Source organism: Delphinus delphis, chromosome 1 (assembly GCF_949987515.2).
Source record: "Delphinus delphis chromosome 1, mDelDel1.2, whole genome shotgun sequence".
In the NCBI taxonomy this organism is placed as follows: Eukaryota; Metazoa; Chordata; class Mammalia; order Artiodactyla; family Delphinidae; genus Delphinus; species Delphinus delphis.
Window position 1 is genome coordinate 157,825,473 of NC_082683.1, and position 19,683 is coordinate 157,845,155.

Consider the following 19,683-nt stretch of genomic DNA (forward strand, 5'->3'; position numbering starts at 1 on the left):
AGAAAATTTATGTTGAAATATTCATTGTTCCATTCATTGATTCATTGATTGTGTGTATGTTAGTTATCCATTGTGCAGAAACAAATCATTCCAAAACTTAGTGACTTAAAACATCAGTGATGATGCTTTTTATCTCTCATGGTTTTGGTGGGTTAGGATTTGAGAACTGCTCGGGTGGGCAGTTCTGGCTTAGAGTCTTTCTCAAGGTAACATTCAGTGTCAGTGAGCGCTTCATCCTCTGAAGGCTCAGCTGGGGCTACAGCACCCACCCTCAAGGTGACTCACTCACATGGTTGTCAGGTGTGACTACTCACAGGGTTGTCACAGGCTGGCTGGGGACTGAGGCCTCAATGCTTTTCCAGGTGGGCCTTTCCAGGCTGAGCGTCCTGATGGCATGGCAGTTAGCTTCCCCTAGAATGAGTAATCTGAGATAAAGTTGGGAACTGCAATGCCTTTTATGGCTTAGGTTCAAAAGTCTTAGGTTCAAAAGTCACACAACACTCAGCCCTGAAGCAGTGTGGGAGGAAAGGACCCAAGGCACGGATACCAGGGGGTGAGAATCACTGGGGTCCATCTTGGAAGCTGGCAATCATAAGATGATTCAGTCATTGATTGAGCACCCAGTACAAACTGGACACTGTGCTGTCTGCTGGGGATACAGTGACCGGGATAGACAAGACATCTGCTTTCATGGAGCTGACATTCTGGTGGGGAATATGGAGCATAATGGAGTACTTCTTTTTTTTTTTTTTTTCAATTTTAGATTGTAGTAGTGCTATAAGGGAAGTAAACAGAGTGATGAGTGTAGCCAGGGGATGTTACTTTTAATAGTGCAGTCAGGGAAAACCCCTATGCAGTTTTTGCTGAGTCCTGCAAAATAAGAAAAATCATGTAAAGAGCATTTCAGGAAAAAGAAACAGTAAGTGCTGAAGCCTGAAAGCTGGAAAGGGCTTGGCATGTTTGAGGAACAGAAAGGAGGTCAGTGTAGTTTGGTGGGTAGTCAGTGAGGGTGAGAGTGGTAAGATGTTTGGATTCTATTCCAAGAACAATGGAAAGACTTGGAAGAATTTTGAACAGAGGAGTGGCATATCATTTGTATTTTAAAAAGATCAGTCTGCCTGCCATTAAGACACTGTTTGGAGAGGAACAAGAGGGAGGGTTTGCAGACCAGTGAGGAAACTGTTTAGTAGTTGAGACCAGAGGTGATGGTGGTTCAGACCAGCAGCGAAGACGAAAAGGGACAAATGGGTTCCAGAGATATTTTGGAGCTTACATCAGTTGAACTCACTGATAGATTTGATGTCAAGCACATTTTCATTCATTCATACATATTCCTTCAGTAACTAATTTGAGAGCCTAACTATATGCCAATCAGTGTGCAAGGTTTCATCAACACCATGTGAAGCAGAAATAGATACAAAGTTTCTACATTCAAGGAGCTTTGGTGGGGAACCAGCATAGAAATAAGCATAAAATTTCACCTGTCATAAATCCTATGAAGCAGAATTTATGTGGTGCTATAGGAGCATATAACAGGTCAGAGAAATGATAAGTTGAGAGCTGAAAGATGAGCTAAAAGTTAACTAGGCAAGGAACAGGGGAAGAGCTTCACAGAGAGTGCAGCATATGCAAAGGCACTGTGGTAAGAGCATGACATGTTTGAAGAACTAAAAAAAAAAAAATGAGTGTGGGGGCTTCCCTGGTGGCGCAGTGGTTGAGAGTCCGCCTGCTGGTGCAGGGGACGTGGGTTCGTGCCCTGGTCCGGGAAGATCCCACATGCTGCAGGGCGGCTAGGCCCGTGAGCCATGGCTGCTGAGCCTGCGCGTCCGGAGCCTGTGCTCGGTAACGGGAGAGGCCACAACAGTGAGAGGCCCACGTACCAAAAAAAAAAAAAAAAAGAGTTTTTTGGAGGCCAGAAGTCAAGAAGGATATGGCTAAAGAGATGGCAAGGTCAGAACAAGGAGGGCTTTACAGGCCATTTTCAGGTTTGGGGCTTCTAGCCTGAGATTAATGGGAAATGTTTGAAAAGTTTTAAAGAGGGTGGAGGTGACACGATTAAAATTGCATTTTGAAAAGATGACTCCAACTGTGAGGAAGAAAAAGGGGGCGGGATGGGGAGTAGAGTAGGGCAAAGATTGAATATAAAGGGTCAGGAGGCAATTGCAGGGGTTAGGCTGACAGTTTTTAACCTCAGCTACATCACTTCTAAAACTCCAGATACCCAGGATATACCCAATACCAATTAAGTCAGAATCTCCTGGTGGGAGGGAGAAGGTCCCAGGCATCAATAATTTATAAAACTTCCAGATAATTCCATTGTGCAGCCAAGTTAGGAACCAGTGCTATAGGAAACTGATGATGGGAGGCAGTGACACCGACCAGGGTTCTTGGCCTTCCCCAATCAGTAGAAATTGACTAGAGGCCAGACCAGAAATTCAGGCAAGGCTTTATTGGGGCTCCTGTGCCCACCGGCCACAGGAGGGACCAAAAACAAGTAACACATTCCCTTGCTGGTTCCCCAACGGGGTGCGCGAGCTAGTTCCTTATATGGGGTGAGGGTAGGGGTGTGTCCAGGGGGGCTGCAGGCGTGGCTTAGGTGTTTTTCCCACCCCTTTGGTGGTGGTGTGTGCAGGGGGCATGTCCAATACCCTGCTTTTGCTCTCGGCTCTTCAGAAGTGGCAGTTGGATTTTTTTTGCTCTCTTTGTATCTTGTCCATAATTTGCCCCAACTGTGCCTGCACGCAGTCATTTTTAGTCCCTTATAGTCCCTTTGTATTTTGTTGCTTGGGGAGAAGTTCGTCCAGGTGCAAGCACTGCAGCAAAGAGTGCCAGGTTCCAGCTTGTCTCACTTCCCCCTGAGAGACTCTACACGCTTATTCTTTTTTTTTTTAAATCAATTTATTTATTTTATTTTTGGCTGCACTGGGTCTTCGTCACTGGGCGCAGGCTTTCTCTAGCTGCAGTGAGCAGGGGCTACTCTTCACGGCAGTGGGCGGGCTTCTCATTGCGGTGGACTCTCTTGTTGCGGAACACAGGCTCTAGGCGGGACAGTCAGTAGTTGTGGCTCATGGGATCTAGAGCGCAGGCTCAGTAGTTGTGGCTCACGGGCTTAGTTGCTCCGCGGCATGTGGGATCTTCCCTGACCAGGGCTCAAACCCATGTCCCCTGCACTGGCAGGCGGATTCTTAACGACTGCGCCACCAGGGAAGCCCTACACCTTTATTCTTAAGGGGTAAGGGGCCGAAGTTCTCTTCTGAAATTTCTTCCTGCTGGACAGGGGCCGCAGACCCTAACCTACCCTAGAGGTGTATGAGTCCCTCACTGACTGTCCCAAGGACCTGTAGGGACCTGGGCCACTCTCTGCTGGAATGGTTTGAATTCCTTGAGTCATCATGAGACTTACTTCAAACTGTTGGAGCCTAGAAGACACAAATTTAACCAAAAGGTTAAACAAACCAGGGCTAAAAAGGAGGAGAACAACAATAGCCATTAAAGGGTTTAGAAAGGAAAGGAACCAGATTAACTTTGGGAGGGTTTCCTTAACTGTTGACCACACAGAGGAGGCTATGTCATCCCTGCCAAGAAGCCATTCTGTTTGGGTGTATACTTTGTTAACCTCAGGGTTAAAGTTTAACATGTTGCTCTATTTTTAGAATGGAGGTTCTGGACCTGTTGGTCCCAGCTCTCCTTCTTGAACCACAAATTCTTAGTCACAGGTTTACAACAGCAGGGAAGACAACAGAGTAGTAGATAAAATATAGCATAAATCAGTATGACTGAAAAGAAAAGGGTTATGAGAAAATGAAAACCTCCTGCCAGAAAGTTTTTTATACCTTGTGGAATCCAAGAGAACAAACTAGATAAGCAGTTTTCAATTTCCCCGCCCATATTGAATAGCAAGAACTGGTGATTCATTGTCTGCTGAACCCAGGTGGCTTGTCGAATTTTCTCAATGTTGGTTTCTACCTGGGAAGAGGTGTTGACATATGTGCAAAACAAGAAGTATTGGCAATTGCACATACCCCTCTTTGTTCTGCCAATAGATGATCGAGGGCCAATAGATGATCGAGGGTCAAGTACCACCTTGGGCAGGGACTCTAGATCCCTCCCCAGATGGAGAGAATCATGTAGTCCTTTAATAATTTTCCACTGCTCAAAAAGGGATATGAGTAGTTTTTCACGTATGTGCCACCAGCCATCTGTTCTCTTAGTTCTCCCTTTGTCTCGTGCCCTGGTCTCCTTAGAAGTTGAGTATCTAGGTATAGCGTTAGAAGGGGTAAGGGATGGGATTAAAGCCATTTCTGTTCTGGGCATCAGGGCTGTTTCTATGCCTCCCAATCTGCCCTGTTGTTCCCTTGGGTAATTTGAGATTTTTCCTTTTGGTGCCCGCAGCAGTGAATGACTGCTACTAGTTTTGGTTTTGAGCCGCTTCTATGAGATGTAAAATCTTAGCTCCATATTTCACAGGGGAGTTTTTTGCATTTAAAGTCCTCTTCTTTCCAGATAGCTGCCTAGACATGTAAAACAAGGAAGGCATATTTTGAGTCTGTATATATGTTTATAATTTTTCCTTCCCCTAAGCTTAAGGATCAAGTTAGTTCTATTACCTCAGCCCTCTGGGCTGAGGTGTTAGGGGGCAAAGGTTTTGCTTCTGTAACGCTATAAACACTCACAATAGCATACCCTGTCCTACTGACTCCCTCTTTAATGAAACTACTGCCATCAGTAAATCATGCTTTCTCAGGGTTTTCTATGGCCTGGATTGTTAAATCAGGCCTACAGGCATAAACCAGGTCCAGGGTCTTAAGGCAGGAATGTGTTAGTTCTGGGCTTTCTGCGTAGCTTCTGTGTAGCCGGGTTGAGGGTGTGGCAACTTTTGAGAGTTAGCTCTGGGGAGTCAAGGAGTAAAGCCTGGTACTTAGTAAGGTGGCCTCCAGTTAGCCAATGGTGGCCTTTAATCTCCAGTATCCCTTGTACTTGATGAGGGGTCTGGACTTCCAGCGGCTGTCCAAAGGTAAGCTTGCTAGCTTCTTCCACTAATAAAGCAGTGGCAGCTACCACCCAGAGGCAGCCAGGCCAACCTCGGGCGATGGAATCTAGTTGTTTGGAAACATAGCCTCTAGGCTGAGGGGCTTCTCCTAGCTTTTGTACAAGGAGCCCCCAGAGCTGTCCCCTGCTTTCCAGCTATGTACAAGGTAAATGGCTTTTTTGAATCAGGGAGACCCAGAGCAGGATCTCTGGTGAGGGCCTGTTTGATATTATTAAAAACCTTTTCTTGTTTCCCCCGTCCAAAGTAATGGTTCTGTATCTGGGCCTTTAGTGGCTTCATATAGAGGCTTAGCCATTAGTCCAAATCCTGGGATCCAAATTCTGCAAAATCCTGCCATGCCTAAGGGAGTACAAAGATTTTTTTTTTGTCTTTGCAGCACTTAGGCCTAATATAGCTTGTTTTCTATCTGGAGATAACTGTTTACTTCCAGGGTTTATAATATATCCCAGATATTTAACTTGTTGTTGTTTTGAAATCTGTGCCTTTTTCTGGGATATCCTGTAACCCCAGGCCCCAAGGAAATTAAGGACTCCTGTGGTATTCTGATCTGAGGCCTCCATGGTGTGGCTGCATATTAATATATCATCCACATACTGTAGAATAGCTTCTTTTAGGTGTATTTCCCTTAGTTCTTTTCCTAGGGCCTGGGTGAACAATTGTGGACTGTCCCCAAACCCCTGAGGCAATACTGTCCAGGTATATTGTTGCATTTGGCCCAAGTGAGGGTTGAAGGCAAACAGATCCTGTAATGAGGGATGAACTGGGATGCAAAAGCAGGCATCCTTGAGGTCAAGCACAGTAAACCATTTGGCATCTCCAGGTTTCTGGACTATATATTGTAAGGACTGTCTACAAGGGGATGTATAGGGACCACTGCATCGTTTACTGCTCTAAGGTCTTGTTCCATTCAATATTCCCCATCTGGCTTAACAACTGGCAGAATAGGGGTTTTGCATGGAGGCTGACAGGGCAGTGAGAGGCCATGTTTTAAGAATTTATTTATGAGGGTCGCAAACCCTTTTTTGCTTCCAACTTTATGTGATAGTACTTTCTCTTGTTAGGATGAGCGACTTCTGGCTTAAGGCTAATTTTTATAGGTTGGGCATTTATAGCCTTCCCAGGGATTCCTTTGTCCCAAACTGCAGGGTTTAGTGTAGAATATGGCTGGGAATTAGACCCCTGTTCTTCCAGCTGATTTGTCTTAGAGCCAAGAAAAGGGGCTGCTGGGGGTCTCCTAATTGTAATATGGCTCCAAGGGAGGCCAGAAGGTCTCTCCCCTGTAGTGGGGTAGGACACTCAAGCCCAACTGAAAAGCTGCGGGAGATCAAATGCTGTTCACATTGGCAAGTGAGAGGCCCAGTAAAGTAATGGGTGTGAGGCTTTCTGTCAACACCAGTCACTGTACAGCTTTTAGAGGAGAGAAGTCCAGTGTGAGAGATCAGGACAGAGTAAGTGGCTCCCGTGTCAATTAAAAAATTGATTTTCTTACCTGCCATGTTAAGGACCACCAAGGCTCCTCAAAGGAGATAGACATCTTGTGAAGGGGAGCTGCCAGAACCCCCGGGCCACCTCAGTCATCCAGCATGGCCGTATTGGGAGTGGGAGTCCCCGCTTCGCCTTTGGGATAGGAGAAAGTCTCACTTCCAATGACCTGTTTGTTTACAGACTGCGCATGGACCAGGGGCCTTTTTTTTTTTGGCACTCCTGGGCCCAGTGGTCAGTTGACTTACATTTGAAGTGTTCCCCCTTGCGGGATGGATGGTTAAACTTCCTTGGCCCCTTTAGGTTGCCTTGAGGTTACATGGCATGACAGACAGCAACAGCTATCAGTTTAGCATGAGCCCTGGCCTGCCTGTTTTCACCTTGGGTTCTCTCTTCTTCCTCAGTTTGATCTCGATTATTAAGTACCCCAAAGGCCACCTCTAGGAGTTGGGGCCTAGGGGTTTGTGGGCCTAATTGTAGCTTCTGGAGTTTCCACCTAATATCAGGAGCATACTGGCTGATAAAACGTTGTCCCAGCAGGGATTGACCCTTGGGAATGGACAGCTCAATATTAGTAAATTTTCTAAAAGCCTCCATAAGCCGTCCCTGAAAGAGGGCTGGATTTTCTTTTTCTTCTTGGGTCACTCTTTTAACCTTTTCATAGTTAATTGGCTTTTTTTTTTTTTTAATTTATTTATTTTTGGCTGTGTTGGGTCTTCGTTTCTGTGCGAGGGCTTTCTCCAGTTGTGGCGAGCGGGGGCCACTCTTCATCGCGGTGCGTGGGCCTCTCACTGTTGCAGCCTCTCCCGTTGTGGAGCACAGGCTCCAGACGCGCAAGCTCAGTAGTTGTGGCTCACGGGCTTAGTCTCCACGGCACGTGGGATCTTCCCAGACCAGGGCTCGAACCCGTGTCCCCTGCATTGGCAGGCAGACTGCCAACCACTGCGCCACTAGGGAAGCCCTTAACTGGCTTTTTGATATACTTTCTCATCCCTTCTAATACCCATTGGATCATGTGATTTCTGGCTTCTGTTCACTCCCAGGAATTATCATTCTAATGGGGCTCCTGATTTGGGAATGCATCTCGTCCCATAACAAAAAGTTCGTGTTGGTCCCCGGCAAGCTGGTCAGTGCGCCCCTGGGCTGCTGCCCAAATTCTCTGTTTCGCCTCAGGGGTACAGCAAGTAGATAGGACTATCTGGACATCCTTCCAAGTTAAATCAAAGGCCAGAGTTAGGGCCTGAAACCCTTCAGCAAACCTTGACTAGGGTCTTCAGAAAATCAGCCAGTCTCTGTTTGCATTGGGCTAAGTCAGTTAAAGAGAAGGGCACATGTATTCTGATTGTCCCTTCACCTTTTGCCACTTCCCTAAGAGAGCATATTTTTCCTGATCCTGGGTGCTAGGAAGCTCCACTGTGAGTTACCTCAGAGGGACTAGTCTCTCCTTTCTGGGGTAATGGACCGTATAAAGGGACATAGGGAGGTGGAGTTTGGGATTTGCCAGAGGGATCTGGAGAAGTAGGTGCCTCTGGGGAAGTAGGTGGCTCTGGAGAAGCAGTGGAGACTTGGTTTCCCCCCTGAGAACTGGGGAAGATTAGAAGGGGATCATCTAAAATGTTGGGAGTGTTTTCTGATTCCCCAGGCTTTTGATTACAGGAGCCACATAGAGCAGGGGTTTTGGTAAAGGACCATGAAGGCTCGAACATAGGGAACCTCAGTTCATTTTTCCATCTTGCAACAGTAAAGATCCAATTGCAAGATGATATTGTAATTTAGAGACCCATTTTCAGGCCATTTTTATCCATCCCCACAACTTATATAAAGGCCAGGCAGTGTTACAGTAAAGTAAGTTTCCCCCTTTTTAGCCCATCTAGTTTTTAAAATTTCCAGTTTTTAAGAATACATTCCAGAGGTGTTTCTTCCAGCTTAGAAGAGGGTCCTTCCATGTTGAGTAACCTGCAACCAAGAAAGAGCACTCCTAGATATGAAGTCTGGTGTCCTGGAGACATTTTACCAGGAGGCCTTTGTCAGAAGGGGGTTGGAGTGTCTTCCAAATTCCCTTCTTACCTAATGGGATTTTGAGCGTCCTCTACTTTCCCATCAATTCCTAACCAGACATCTCTGGTCGACCCTGTCCCTCATGCAAGGGCTCAGTGCCAGCACGTTGCCAGGGCTCTCCTTGAGGGGTATCTGTTATCTATAAATCTTATGTCTTATAACAAGTTTCCCTAGGTTGGGGTGTATTCCTCAAGAATGAGCTTCTATAAAGCCTAGGATGTGGGCTGCTTGGAAGTGGCCAGCCCAATAGGTAGTCTGTAACAAGGTCTGGGCTGCCAAGGCCTGGAGTGAAGGGGGTCCTAGAGGTGCAAAAAGGAACTCCTGGAGGAATTGGAGTTGGGCGTAATGAAAAATGCCACAGGAGTCAGGACCTGAGGGCCTAGAGGTGGGAGTATTCCCATAGGGGATTTCTGGACATACAGTAAGGCGAGAGACTAGACAGCAGAAGAACCCAAAACCCTTTCCCCTACCTGTTTGGTGGTTACGATAAAACTGGGGAGAGCCTGATGATTCCATTTGACACGGGCAACAGCGAGTTTGGACAACGTTTCCCATGTAATTTAACATACCAGTTGAACCCAGTTAGTTTAGGATCTCTCTTTGGTTTGCTCCAAGGGCCATTGGAAGCACCCCAAAGTTAGCTGGAGGTCAAAAGAACTTGATATTTGGGAAGTCTGTCAAAAATTTCAAAAAGTTTTAAAACAGCCAATCAGATAGAATCATAGGTCACCATGAAAAAATTATTCCTTGAGCTAAGGTGAAAGAAAAGATTGCAAAAGTAAATACAGATCACTTAAAGGCACAGAAACTCACACAATCTGTTATCAAAAGCAGCATTCCAGGAAAACTTTGCTCTCTTATGAGAGAGAGAAACCAAATCCAGTCTTGCATCCACCTACTCTTAATAAAATCCATTTACCTAACTGAATTTAATCCAACCTTAGAAAATCCTGAGCACATACAAAATTCTCTTCTCAGTGTTCCTTTTCCACAAACCTTCTGCAAATTTCTGTAGCCATATTTTGTCCCTTATTTTTTCCCATTCAGAAACAACCAGCTCTAGGACAAAATCATCCTTTTTTCCTTTCAACAAAATATATTTCCACTCCTCATACCTTCTTTTCTGAAAACACACATCCTATTTTCCTTAAGCCACCATGAACTGTCTTTTACATTAGCCTTCTATAGATTGGTAGAGAACATCTCAAGGTGGCACCAAACATCTTTAGTTTCTCTCTCACAAGAAGACAAAAGTAGGTAAAGTTAGACATGTTTAACAATTAATGTTCCAAAATTTTATCTTATCTGAAATGGCCTGGATATTCAATGAATTCTTAACATTTAACTTAATTTTGTTTCAAGTTACCAAAATTTGGAGAGACTATTTTAGATGGACATTACCAAAACATAATTATTCCTATAGAGTTTAACAAAAAGCTCTTATCTCAGTTACATTTACTTAAAAGTTTAATCATATCAGGTTATTTTCCCTGTTGACAAATTTCATAACAGAAACAATATGCGTTTATTGACTTTCAATAGCCCTAGGTACAATGAAAGTATTGTGCTTAATGTTGATGTCTCTAAAGACAGGTCTGTATTAAGACCACAAGCTTAAGCTAGCTCTAATACCAAATATTAATTCAATATTAAATATTTCCCAGATCACATGAACCTGAAATGTATTCTAGTGAGCTTCTTTTATATTTCTGAGAATGCATATAAGCACTCAATTTCTTTTAAGCAAATTAAATACAGCTCATTTACAAGTTAATTTTTACATAAAGACAGACAGAACCAGAGATCTCACAGTTTTTCTGCTTGAATTTAAAATGCCTCTTTTTTTTTTTTTTTTTTCCTCAGTCTGGAGAACTACAGATGGATCAGGTAGTTCCTGAGAGCCCAGGCAGAATAGTTACATTGCAAAGGCAGAAGAGAGATGCAAGCTCCTCTCCGTTTTGTTTGTTTGTTTGTTTGTTTGTTTTTTGCGGTACGCGGGCCTCTCACTGTTGTGGCCTCTCCCGTTGCGGAGCACAGGCTCCGGACGCGCAGGCTCAGCGGCCATGGCTCACGTGCCCAGCCGCTCTGCGGCATGTGGGATCTTCCCGGACCGGGACACGAACCCGCGTCCCCTGCATTGGCAGACAGACTCTCAACCACTGCACCACCAGGGAAGCCCAAGGTGTAAGGTTTTTTTATCTTATCCATTGACCAGTCTTTGTGATCAGATTTTAAGGGCAGAGCTTATGTCTAGATTAGCAATGATTTGCATTTCATGTGCAGTTCTTATCTCTTTTGGGAATAGTTGAAGTACAGATTATGTATAGATTATGATAGATCATGGTTATTGCCTAAGAAATTCTTCCTCAGTAAAATTCTTTCTCAGCACATAGGGTTCATTTATTTATTTCGGAAATATTAAGCATTGACTATGTGCAAGACACAGTAGAAGAGATGAAGACTTTGTCCTCAGAGAATTAATAGCCTGGAAGGCTTAGATGGCCCCTCAGATGAAAACTGCCTTTGTTTTATGCACCCTGGTGCCAAATAATTCAAAAACCCCATTCTTCCAAAATAAAATATATTCTTTCAGCAGCAGTGTGACCCTTAGACTCTCTGACCTTCAGTTTTCTCATGTGCAAAAAGGATAAAAATAGTATCTACCTAATAGAATTGAGATACCCGTATAATTTAGCATTGTGCCTGTACATAACATTAAGAAACCTCCAAAAAGCAGAACTGTTGGTGACTGTAGACAAGGGGTTATAAGACATGAGGGAACTCCATTGGGTATGAATTTAGGGACGTAACAACTGCAGTTTGATACAAAGATGATACAAAGTGGCCTGTTTATAATGCAGGGCTTAAAGGGTTGGGGGGGTTGTCTAGAATTAGAATGTAAGCATGCAAATTTATATGACTTATTTCTTTTTATTTACACTTTGGAATAATCCAATAATATGCTTCTTAATCAGAGATTGAACCACAGAAATAACCTTCTAAATCCTTTTTTTCCACATCTTTTAAATATATTCCTTTGTCTTAAATCCTGTAAATTATTTTGTTATTGCACACAATTGTTGAAAGGACAGTGTGTTAAAATCAAGTAGTCTTAAAATAAATCATTAATTTATTTTACATTCCAGATGGGGACCAGAAATTAGCCACAGTTTCATCGAATCCTAGACCACTTAATTCACTGCCAGGGCATTACTGTTGTGAAGAGAGGTGGCTTTGAAAGAAAGGCTTTTAAACTAAAGTAACCACGGCATTTGAACAAAATAACATCTGGCATTCTTAAGTGGCTCTTTTAGACTGAAATAATGGTAACAGAACTACTTTTAAGTGTATATCCAGATGGCTACAATCCTAAAATATTTACATGTTGCAAATTCTTTTCACATTAAGTTGGTCAGCCTAGGGCAGGGAATCAAGATCAGCCTTAAGAAGACTTGTCACCTGTTCTTAATGCCCCACTACCAGACTTGTTGCTGGTGTTGGCAAACCATCTCATATTTAGTCCAGTGGTTTTATGTGGGACCAGGTAAGAATATAATTGCCTCCGCCCAATAACTGCATCACTGTTGGAAAAAAAAAGCAGCAGCAGCATCTGAGGATGTAGCTAAGGAGGAAGATTACTGGCATCACAGACCTGGAAGGTGATTTGGATGCAGAACCCCAGATATGACACAGGGCTGTAGTGAGATGTGGGGCTGGTAAAAAGAAAGATTAGTTGAAAGTCTAGATACAGGAGTTAACATCCCTATCCTGACAAGAATGCCTGACAACTAGGCATCAACTCCCTGGGCAAAATGCTAGAGGTTCTTCTCTAAGAAATGAAATGATCCCAAAGGAAAGAATCCTACATTCTGTTCCCTAGGGACCCCCCAGCATAGTAGTTGGTTCTTTACTCAACACCCCAAAGTGAAGTCTACCAGTTAATGAACTCACCCCAAGAACATAGAGTTACATACATATATATATATATATATATATACACACACACGTATATATACATAAATCTCCACTGTCTTAGTCTTAGTTGTGAACAGCCAACCAAGGATCACCAGAGAGTTGAAAAAATACTACAACATGAAAGACAAAGATCAAAATAAACAAAACAAACAGAAGAAATTATCCCAGAGGAAAAGGGAATTCAGGGAACAGAAAAGAACCTAAAACAAGCTAAAAAAAATTGCTTTATCATTTGACAACGAGATGGGTCAAAATAATTAAATTCATAAACATGAAAAAGCAATCTTTCCAAATCTCTTGGAAATTAAGAATGATTGCTAAAAATTAAAAATTTGACAGGATTTAGAAAAAATTCTGAAATATTCTATAGAGAATCGAAAAGCAAATAAAATGACTTAAAAAAAAAGACATAGAGTAACAAATCAGGTCCCTCATCTAACTAGTAAGCATTCTAGAGACAGAACAACAACAACAAAAAATTAAGAGTAGAGGGAATTATCAAAGACACATTTTCACAGAGCTTAAGACCAGAAGCCTCCCAAATGAAAGCTTTGCTTATCTTTCTATTAGTTGTCATGTCCTTATTTGAGGCAGCTCTTTGTGTTTTAGGGATATGTGTTGAAATATTTTTTCCCAAGTTTTACTTTTGTTTTTTCAGTTTTTTGGTTTATTTAAATTTCGTTCATAGTATTTTTAAAACTTTTAATTTGGTCAGATCTGTTTCAAACAAAAACAAGTTTCTTGTTTTTCTTTAGAAGGCTCTAAGATTATATATTTTCCTATATTACTTTTATTACTTAAAACTTTTATAATTTAGATTTTTATTCTATTACAAATTTCTATTTTATGTTGAGATTGTTTTGCTCTCACTCTTTTTAATGTATTCTTTTCCCAGTGAAACGAAATGCCTATATTAAGTCCCCATATACGTTGCATCTATTTCTGGAAGGCCTAGTCCACCTCCCTTACGTATCTGTTCTTTCCCATGACAATATCACATACTCTGATTATAGTAGCTTCATACTGTTTTAATATCCGGTGAGTAAAAACCTCCTCTCTCAACACATTCCTTTCTCAAAAATATCTTAGGAATGCTTGCACATTCGTTTTTTCACCTAAGCTTCAGTATAATTTTGTCCGGTTACAAAGAACAACATGGCAATTCTGACTGGAATGGCATTAAATTCATATACTCATTTGTGAAGGACTGACATCTTCATTCAACTATATTAATCAATTAACATATAAAACATATATACTAAATAGGTCCTCTCCCCACTGAAATATCTTGTTCTGTCATTCATCTCCCTTCTACGAAGTTTCACGATTCAGGGTTTTGTTTTCAGTGGTTGTTCCGTGCTCTCCTTATGCCTCCTGAAGCATATGTACACATTTTGGCCTAGAGTCCTCTTCTTTCATACAAAACATGGTTTGGTTGTTTGGCATCACCGTCCTCCCAGTTTTTCTTGCCAACCTCATTAGCCTCAGCAGCCTCACCAGCCCCTCACTTATTTTGTTCAGTTGCTCAAACTTTCCAAATTATTTCCAGCCTCTGGGTCTTTGCATATGGACTACTTTGTACTTCGGTCACTTATCCTTTTGGACTGTTTCAATGCTATTTCTACTGAAGGCCTTCTCTGACCTTTTCCAAATTTAGGTTAGGTTCTCCTTCACAGCACTCTGGTTCTTTTCTATCCTGGCATATGTGTGTTCAGCATGCTGTCCTAACTACAATAAACTTTAGAAAGACTGTGTACTTGTCACCCACATACCTAATACCTGGCATATATACTTGCTCAACAAAGATTATTTTAATACAGTAGTCTATGATTTTAAAGACTGAACTGTATCTGAAGAACAGATCCTCTCAACCAGTTTAATCAGCAAACAGCTCACTTTTAAAGAGAAACAGGAGAATCACTCAAAATGGTCAAAAATATGTAAATGTGTATCAACATCAATAGGAAGGTTCCACTGTTTTGGTACAAAAACAAGACCACTCCTGACTTGAAGAGAGGGTTCTTTACGTTTGCTTCTGGACCATTACTAAAAATGTGTGTCAATAATGCAATGCTTATAGCCAAGATAATGGACTTTAAAAACTAATTATTAATAAAAATATATCTAGTGAAGATAAAAGACATTTAGATCCTTTCAAAGATTCTGTTTTTGATCTCTCCTCACCTTACCCCCACAGACTATAAAGATAAAACTCTTTCTTACATATACTAGTCGTATTACTATTACTTCTCTCATCAGAACAAAAATACAATACACAAAACATACTAGAAATAGTTGGTTCTTTTTAATCAGCTATCGATGGTATAATAAAATAAATTTAAGTGGCACCTAATTTAAACATTTAAAATAGTTCATTGAAGGATAATCTACAACACAATATGTTAAGCCAGATAGTCAAAATAACACCTCTTTTTTTTTTTTCAAGAAGAAATAAAGGCATGATCAACATTATGACCAACAATTTGGGTTCATTTGGACACTTACAGATGACTCTGTAGGCATATTGGCAGGCACGATGCTGAAATACAATCCACTTGACTTATAAATAATGGTAAGATAAAAAAAGAAAGCTATACATTTCAGAATTCTCTGAAATTAAAGAAAAATATCCACCAAATATCACAACAGATCTTTTAATGACTAATTTTTTTTTTTAACATTACAATTGCTGTTTTAGGGAACACTTTTTCTCTTTGAACATTTAACTAAATGTTCAATGCGTTAAATAATTTACAGAGAGAAATAAGTTTTGTGTTCTGTACAAATTAAAGGACCCATGAATATAACCCCCTCCCACCACCAAAGCTCAAATTTGCAATGGTCTCAGCAGAAAATAAACAGTTCACAATTTAAACAGAATTGATAGCATTACAAACGTTTACAGGACTCCTCTCTTATTTTTTTTGAACAACGAAGATTACAATGACAGAACTGAATGATCAGAATGTAAAAATATTTGTGCAAAACTGCATTAATTGTTCTTACCATTCAATAGAGGTAAAACCTATGAACACACAATAACAAAAATGAAGAAAAACTACATTGAAAGTAATTCTGTTAGATTTCAAACAACATTGATCATAGTATTACTAAACATTAAAAGAAAATGTGGCAACATGAGCAGCAGAAGCAACAAATGATTCGGCAATTATGCCAGCTGAGGAAGCTGACGCTAGAAAATGCCGAAGTGCATCTCCACACCAGCCATCCATCTTACAAGACTGGAAACAACTGTAGGGCTTAAAACTCACTTCAGTGTCTTTATTCTTGAAATTTGTAGATCATAAATGAAATATTTAACAAAGTCCTTTCCCCCCCTCTCAAGGAGTGTTTCTTGCATCACTGGAAATCCTTAAAAGAGTTGAATCATAGACTCTCTGGATTTACCTACACCAATCCATTTAACTGGGAGAGGAAAAAAAAAATGGTATAAGAATAGTATTAATTCATTTACAATGTTCAAACTTTGAGATTAAAAGATCCCACACTTTTCTCAACGTCACCATTTACTTTTCCCCACTGTGTCTTTTGCTATCTTTTTTTCTCTATTAGCAGATTATGCCAATTTCTATACAGAATGTGCAGTCAACATTCAGCACAGGGTAGTCTGCCTTACCATTTCCTGTTTTCATTGCACAGTATTTACAACTATTCAATTTCTAATGATTAGTATAGTAAAATACTGGCCCAAACCAGCAGAGACCTAAAGAACCTAAAGGTTCTTTAATCAGAGACCTAACTTGATTAAAGAACCTTTCATCAAGTTCCTAATTAACTAGAAAAGATAAGCATCTTTGATAAGTGGATGATACTAAGAGGCCACTGAAGTACCACTCTAACTTTCATATCTCACAAAAAGTAGAAATATCTGGAAAAGAATACTGTTTTCACTTGCACAGCCTGAGAACTTGGCTACTGTACCAGTCTAGGGGAATCTCTAATTGTCTGCACCACATGGGTAAACCTTTATGGCATTTTACAGATGTCATTGTTAAATTCATTGTTGTTTATATTTCAAAAGATGTTGACTAAGTGCAGTGAGCAAACATGCTTACAAGATTTGATCTCAAGCTGGGAAACACAGCTAGTAATAAGGAAAAACAAGATTCATGTTTGGAGATGAACCACAAATATAACGAACAATACAAAATCAGATTAAGTGCATAACAGATTTTTATACAGAGGATACTTCCCACTCACTTCACTTTTTGTCTCTGAAATCTCTAACAGTGCAAAAAAAAAGGAAAAAGGAAAAAAGCAATGTTTTAAAAGAAAGATTTCACATAATGAGTCATAGCCATAACTTGGTTATGCCTAACTCCTTGGCCAGCTTACATTTGTTTTTTAATAAAGAGTTTTATTCTTTATTCTTATATTTTTTAAAATTGGATTTCCTATTTTATGTACCTATTATTTCCTAATATCTGGTCAAGAAACTCCCCCAACTCTCAAGGGTGGCTTAACCCGAAATGAAAAATACCAAAAACCATTTCTGGTGGTGGTAAAGACAAAAAGGATTTGTTATTAAGAGGGAGAAAGGAATAAGAATCAGTGTCAGAGGGTAAAAAACAGACTGACAGAGAACTAAAAGCAGGGTCAAAAGGGCGAGAGGTAATCTCTTATCTTCAGGCACATGAAGGATTAGAGAAAGATGATTATATTTACTCTAGGGAATAAAATTATTTTATACTTTCCTGGGCATTTGTGCAAATCGTGAGCACTCTATAAAGTAATAATCTGTTTTTTATCCTATTTCAAAAGTAGACAGTTAAGTCAAAAGTAGAAAAAGATAGTTCTTCATAAAATATTTATATTTACCTGGAATTTGAAGCTCATCTTCAATAAATCGAACATAATTTTGTGCATTAATAGGTAGTTCTTTAAAAGCCCTTGCATTTGATATGTCTGTGTTCCATCCTGGGAGAGTCTTATATTGAACTTCAACTTTATTTAAGACTTCTTGGTTTGCTGAAAGTTAAAGGAATAAGTATATTTGTCCATGGTGTACACTGCCTATTGTCAAACAACTTTTTGATATATCATAGGCTCACAATCTCTTATACTTAGAGCCAGATACGTTTTGGAATTTAGAATTTTTCAGAATTTAGAGAGGTAAAACAGTGCACCATCTAGTATTTTATAATCAAACATATTTCTGCAGCAACAGGATTATTCACTCTAAGTGGGTAGATTATTAGTTCTAATAACATCAGTTCAAGTCAGGTTTTGCCATCAAATAGTTTTGGTGCCAAATTCACAACTTTCAATTTTTAGAGCGTTTTAGATTTCCACACTATGGATTAGGGATTGTGGATCTGTATAATGGCAGCAATCTCACAGAAAAGGTTTGCATATCTGCCCTCACCTGGGAAATCTATTGTTCTTGTGAAGGTATACACAGGCTTTGCTGGAAATTTTCTTCATTATCTCACCTAACCAGTTTCTCTGTATTCCCTAATAGAAACCGAAAGGGTGCTAAAACAAGAACAGTTGCTTTGACGAGAGACAGTATGGTGGATGCTATGGTACACTGTCCAGATTTCCCTCTTTGGGATTCAGACACTCATTCCCCAGCTATGGGAGTACTGCCTGCTGAGAACTCACAGTTCAGAATCTCCCCAGCTGTCTCCCTGGAGCAGCCCATATCCAATGACTTGTCAGTGTGGGGATACAAAGGACCTGACTACTTACCTTAATTAGGGACCACTCTGAAAAACTATTCTAGCCCCAGAGCTCCCCTATGGGATCAGCTAAGGGCTTTTCATGGAACTTCTCTGCAGTTCAACTTCTCCCTCTGCCTAATCCCGCTTCTTCTCTCACTCCCTTACAGATTGCTCAGAGCACCTGCAAACAAACTACCTACATGTACATCTCTATATCAGAGAGTCTGTCTCCCAGGGAACCGAAAGGAAGACAGTTGGTGCCAGGAGTGGTATAAGGAAGAAGGCTCTAAAATGGGACCTTGAAGCTGGATCATTGGCTATGGCTGGCAAGGAGGATTGCTAGTGGCAGAAGAGTATGGATAATCTTGGGCATGTTATAGTAGGGCAACCGTTAAAACTTTCATGGGAGGTGAACTGGGATGCCACGGTAGGAAGTAAAGCACTCGCAATACCTGAAGCGCTGAGAAATGAGCACAATGGAACAACGGAATTGAAGGGCTCTAGGTGAATGCCATTCATGCACTGGAGAAAGACAATGAAAGATTACTGAAAACACCTAGAGAGAATCTCGTCTCCTATAGCAGAGAGCAGGAAAAGCTGAGGATCGGGCTTAGGACTTAGTCACACAGACAGCAGAGCTCCAGAGAAGGCTGAATTCTCAAATCCAGCAAATCTGCTGTGACAAGGCCAGATCCTGTTTGAGAAAAAAGCGGGACCCTGAGACTTTGGATGAGACATCCGGTTGAACCCCTAGGTTCGCCGATGGCCTGCAGAATGGCCTACTACTTTTGTTGAAGACGAAGGCTTCCCTTTGCGTGAGGAGGATGCAGAAGCCTCTGCCTTGCAAGGCAGCTTGTGGCCCTGTCAGGGCCTACCTCTATCTCCCCTCCTGACCAGCAAACAATAGGTACAATGTAAGTTGGCCAAGGATGCACGGGGCCTGCTAAAGGAGGAGACGGACTACATTCTGAAGGATCTGCAGGACTGAGCCAAGATTTACCAGTAGGAGCCAAAGAAGTATGTATGGAACTGGATCCTCAAGGTACTGGATCAAGGGGTCCTGAGAGTGGTGGGATAAAAAGTTCAGTAAGAGAGTATATTGATATAGAAGTTCTCTCCTATGATCCACGATACAAACGTGATGAAAACATACTGCTAGGAATGTTCTTGGACGCTTAGAGAAAGTGATGAACCACACTAAGTCAGAACTGTTTGTGATAGATGATAGAAGAAGGAATCAAAAGACTCAGAGGGGCTTCTCCTTCCAGCCATGATGGAGTACATGATTCTAGACTAACTTTTCCAGCATAAATAACTGTAAAACTGGACAAAATATACGACAACTCTTTCCAGGCAGTGGTCAATAAGCAGCACAAACTGTGGTTTCCGAGAGAAAGAAAACTCGTAAGCAATTCCCGAAACTACTCAACTCTC

At 41.2% G+C, this 19,683-nt stretch overlaps 2 protein-coding genes across 2 annotated transcripts in view; one reads left to right on the top strand and one right to left on the bottom strand.

Moving 5' to 3' along the window:
• The window catches only part of SPMIP3 (sperm microtubule inner protein 3), a 32,275-nt gene extending 20,422 nt beyond the window's left edge, over positions 1-11,853 (top strand). The window contains 2 exon segments of the mRNA XM_060010750.1: positions 11,737-11,818; positions 11,820-11,853. Coding sequence (XP_059866733.1) covers positions 11,737-11,818; positions 11,820-11,853 — 116 coding nt within the window.
• Positions 11,854-15,916: 4,063 nt separating this feature from the next.
• Positions 15,917-19,683, bottom strand: part of ADSS2 (adenylosuccinate synthase 2) — a 39,861-nt gene continuing 36,094 nt past the window's right edge. The window contains exons 12-13 of the mRNA XM_059996988.1: positions 17,405-17,554; positions 15,917-15,991 (exon numbers count right to left, since the gene is read on the bottom strand). Coding sequence (XP_059852971.1) covers positions 15,939-15,991; positions 17,405-17,554 — 203 coding nt within the window. The 3' untranslated portion in view covers positions 15,917-15,938. The remainder of the gene's footprint in view (positions 15,992-17,404; positions 17,555-19,683) is intronic.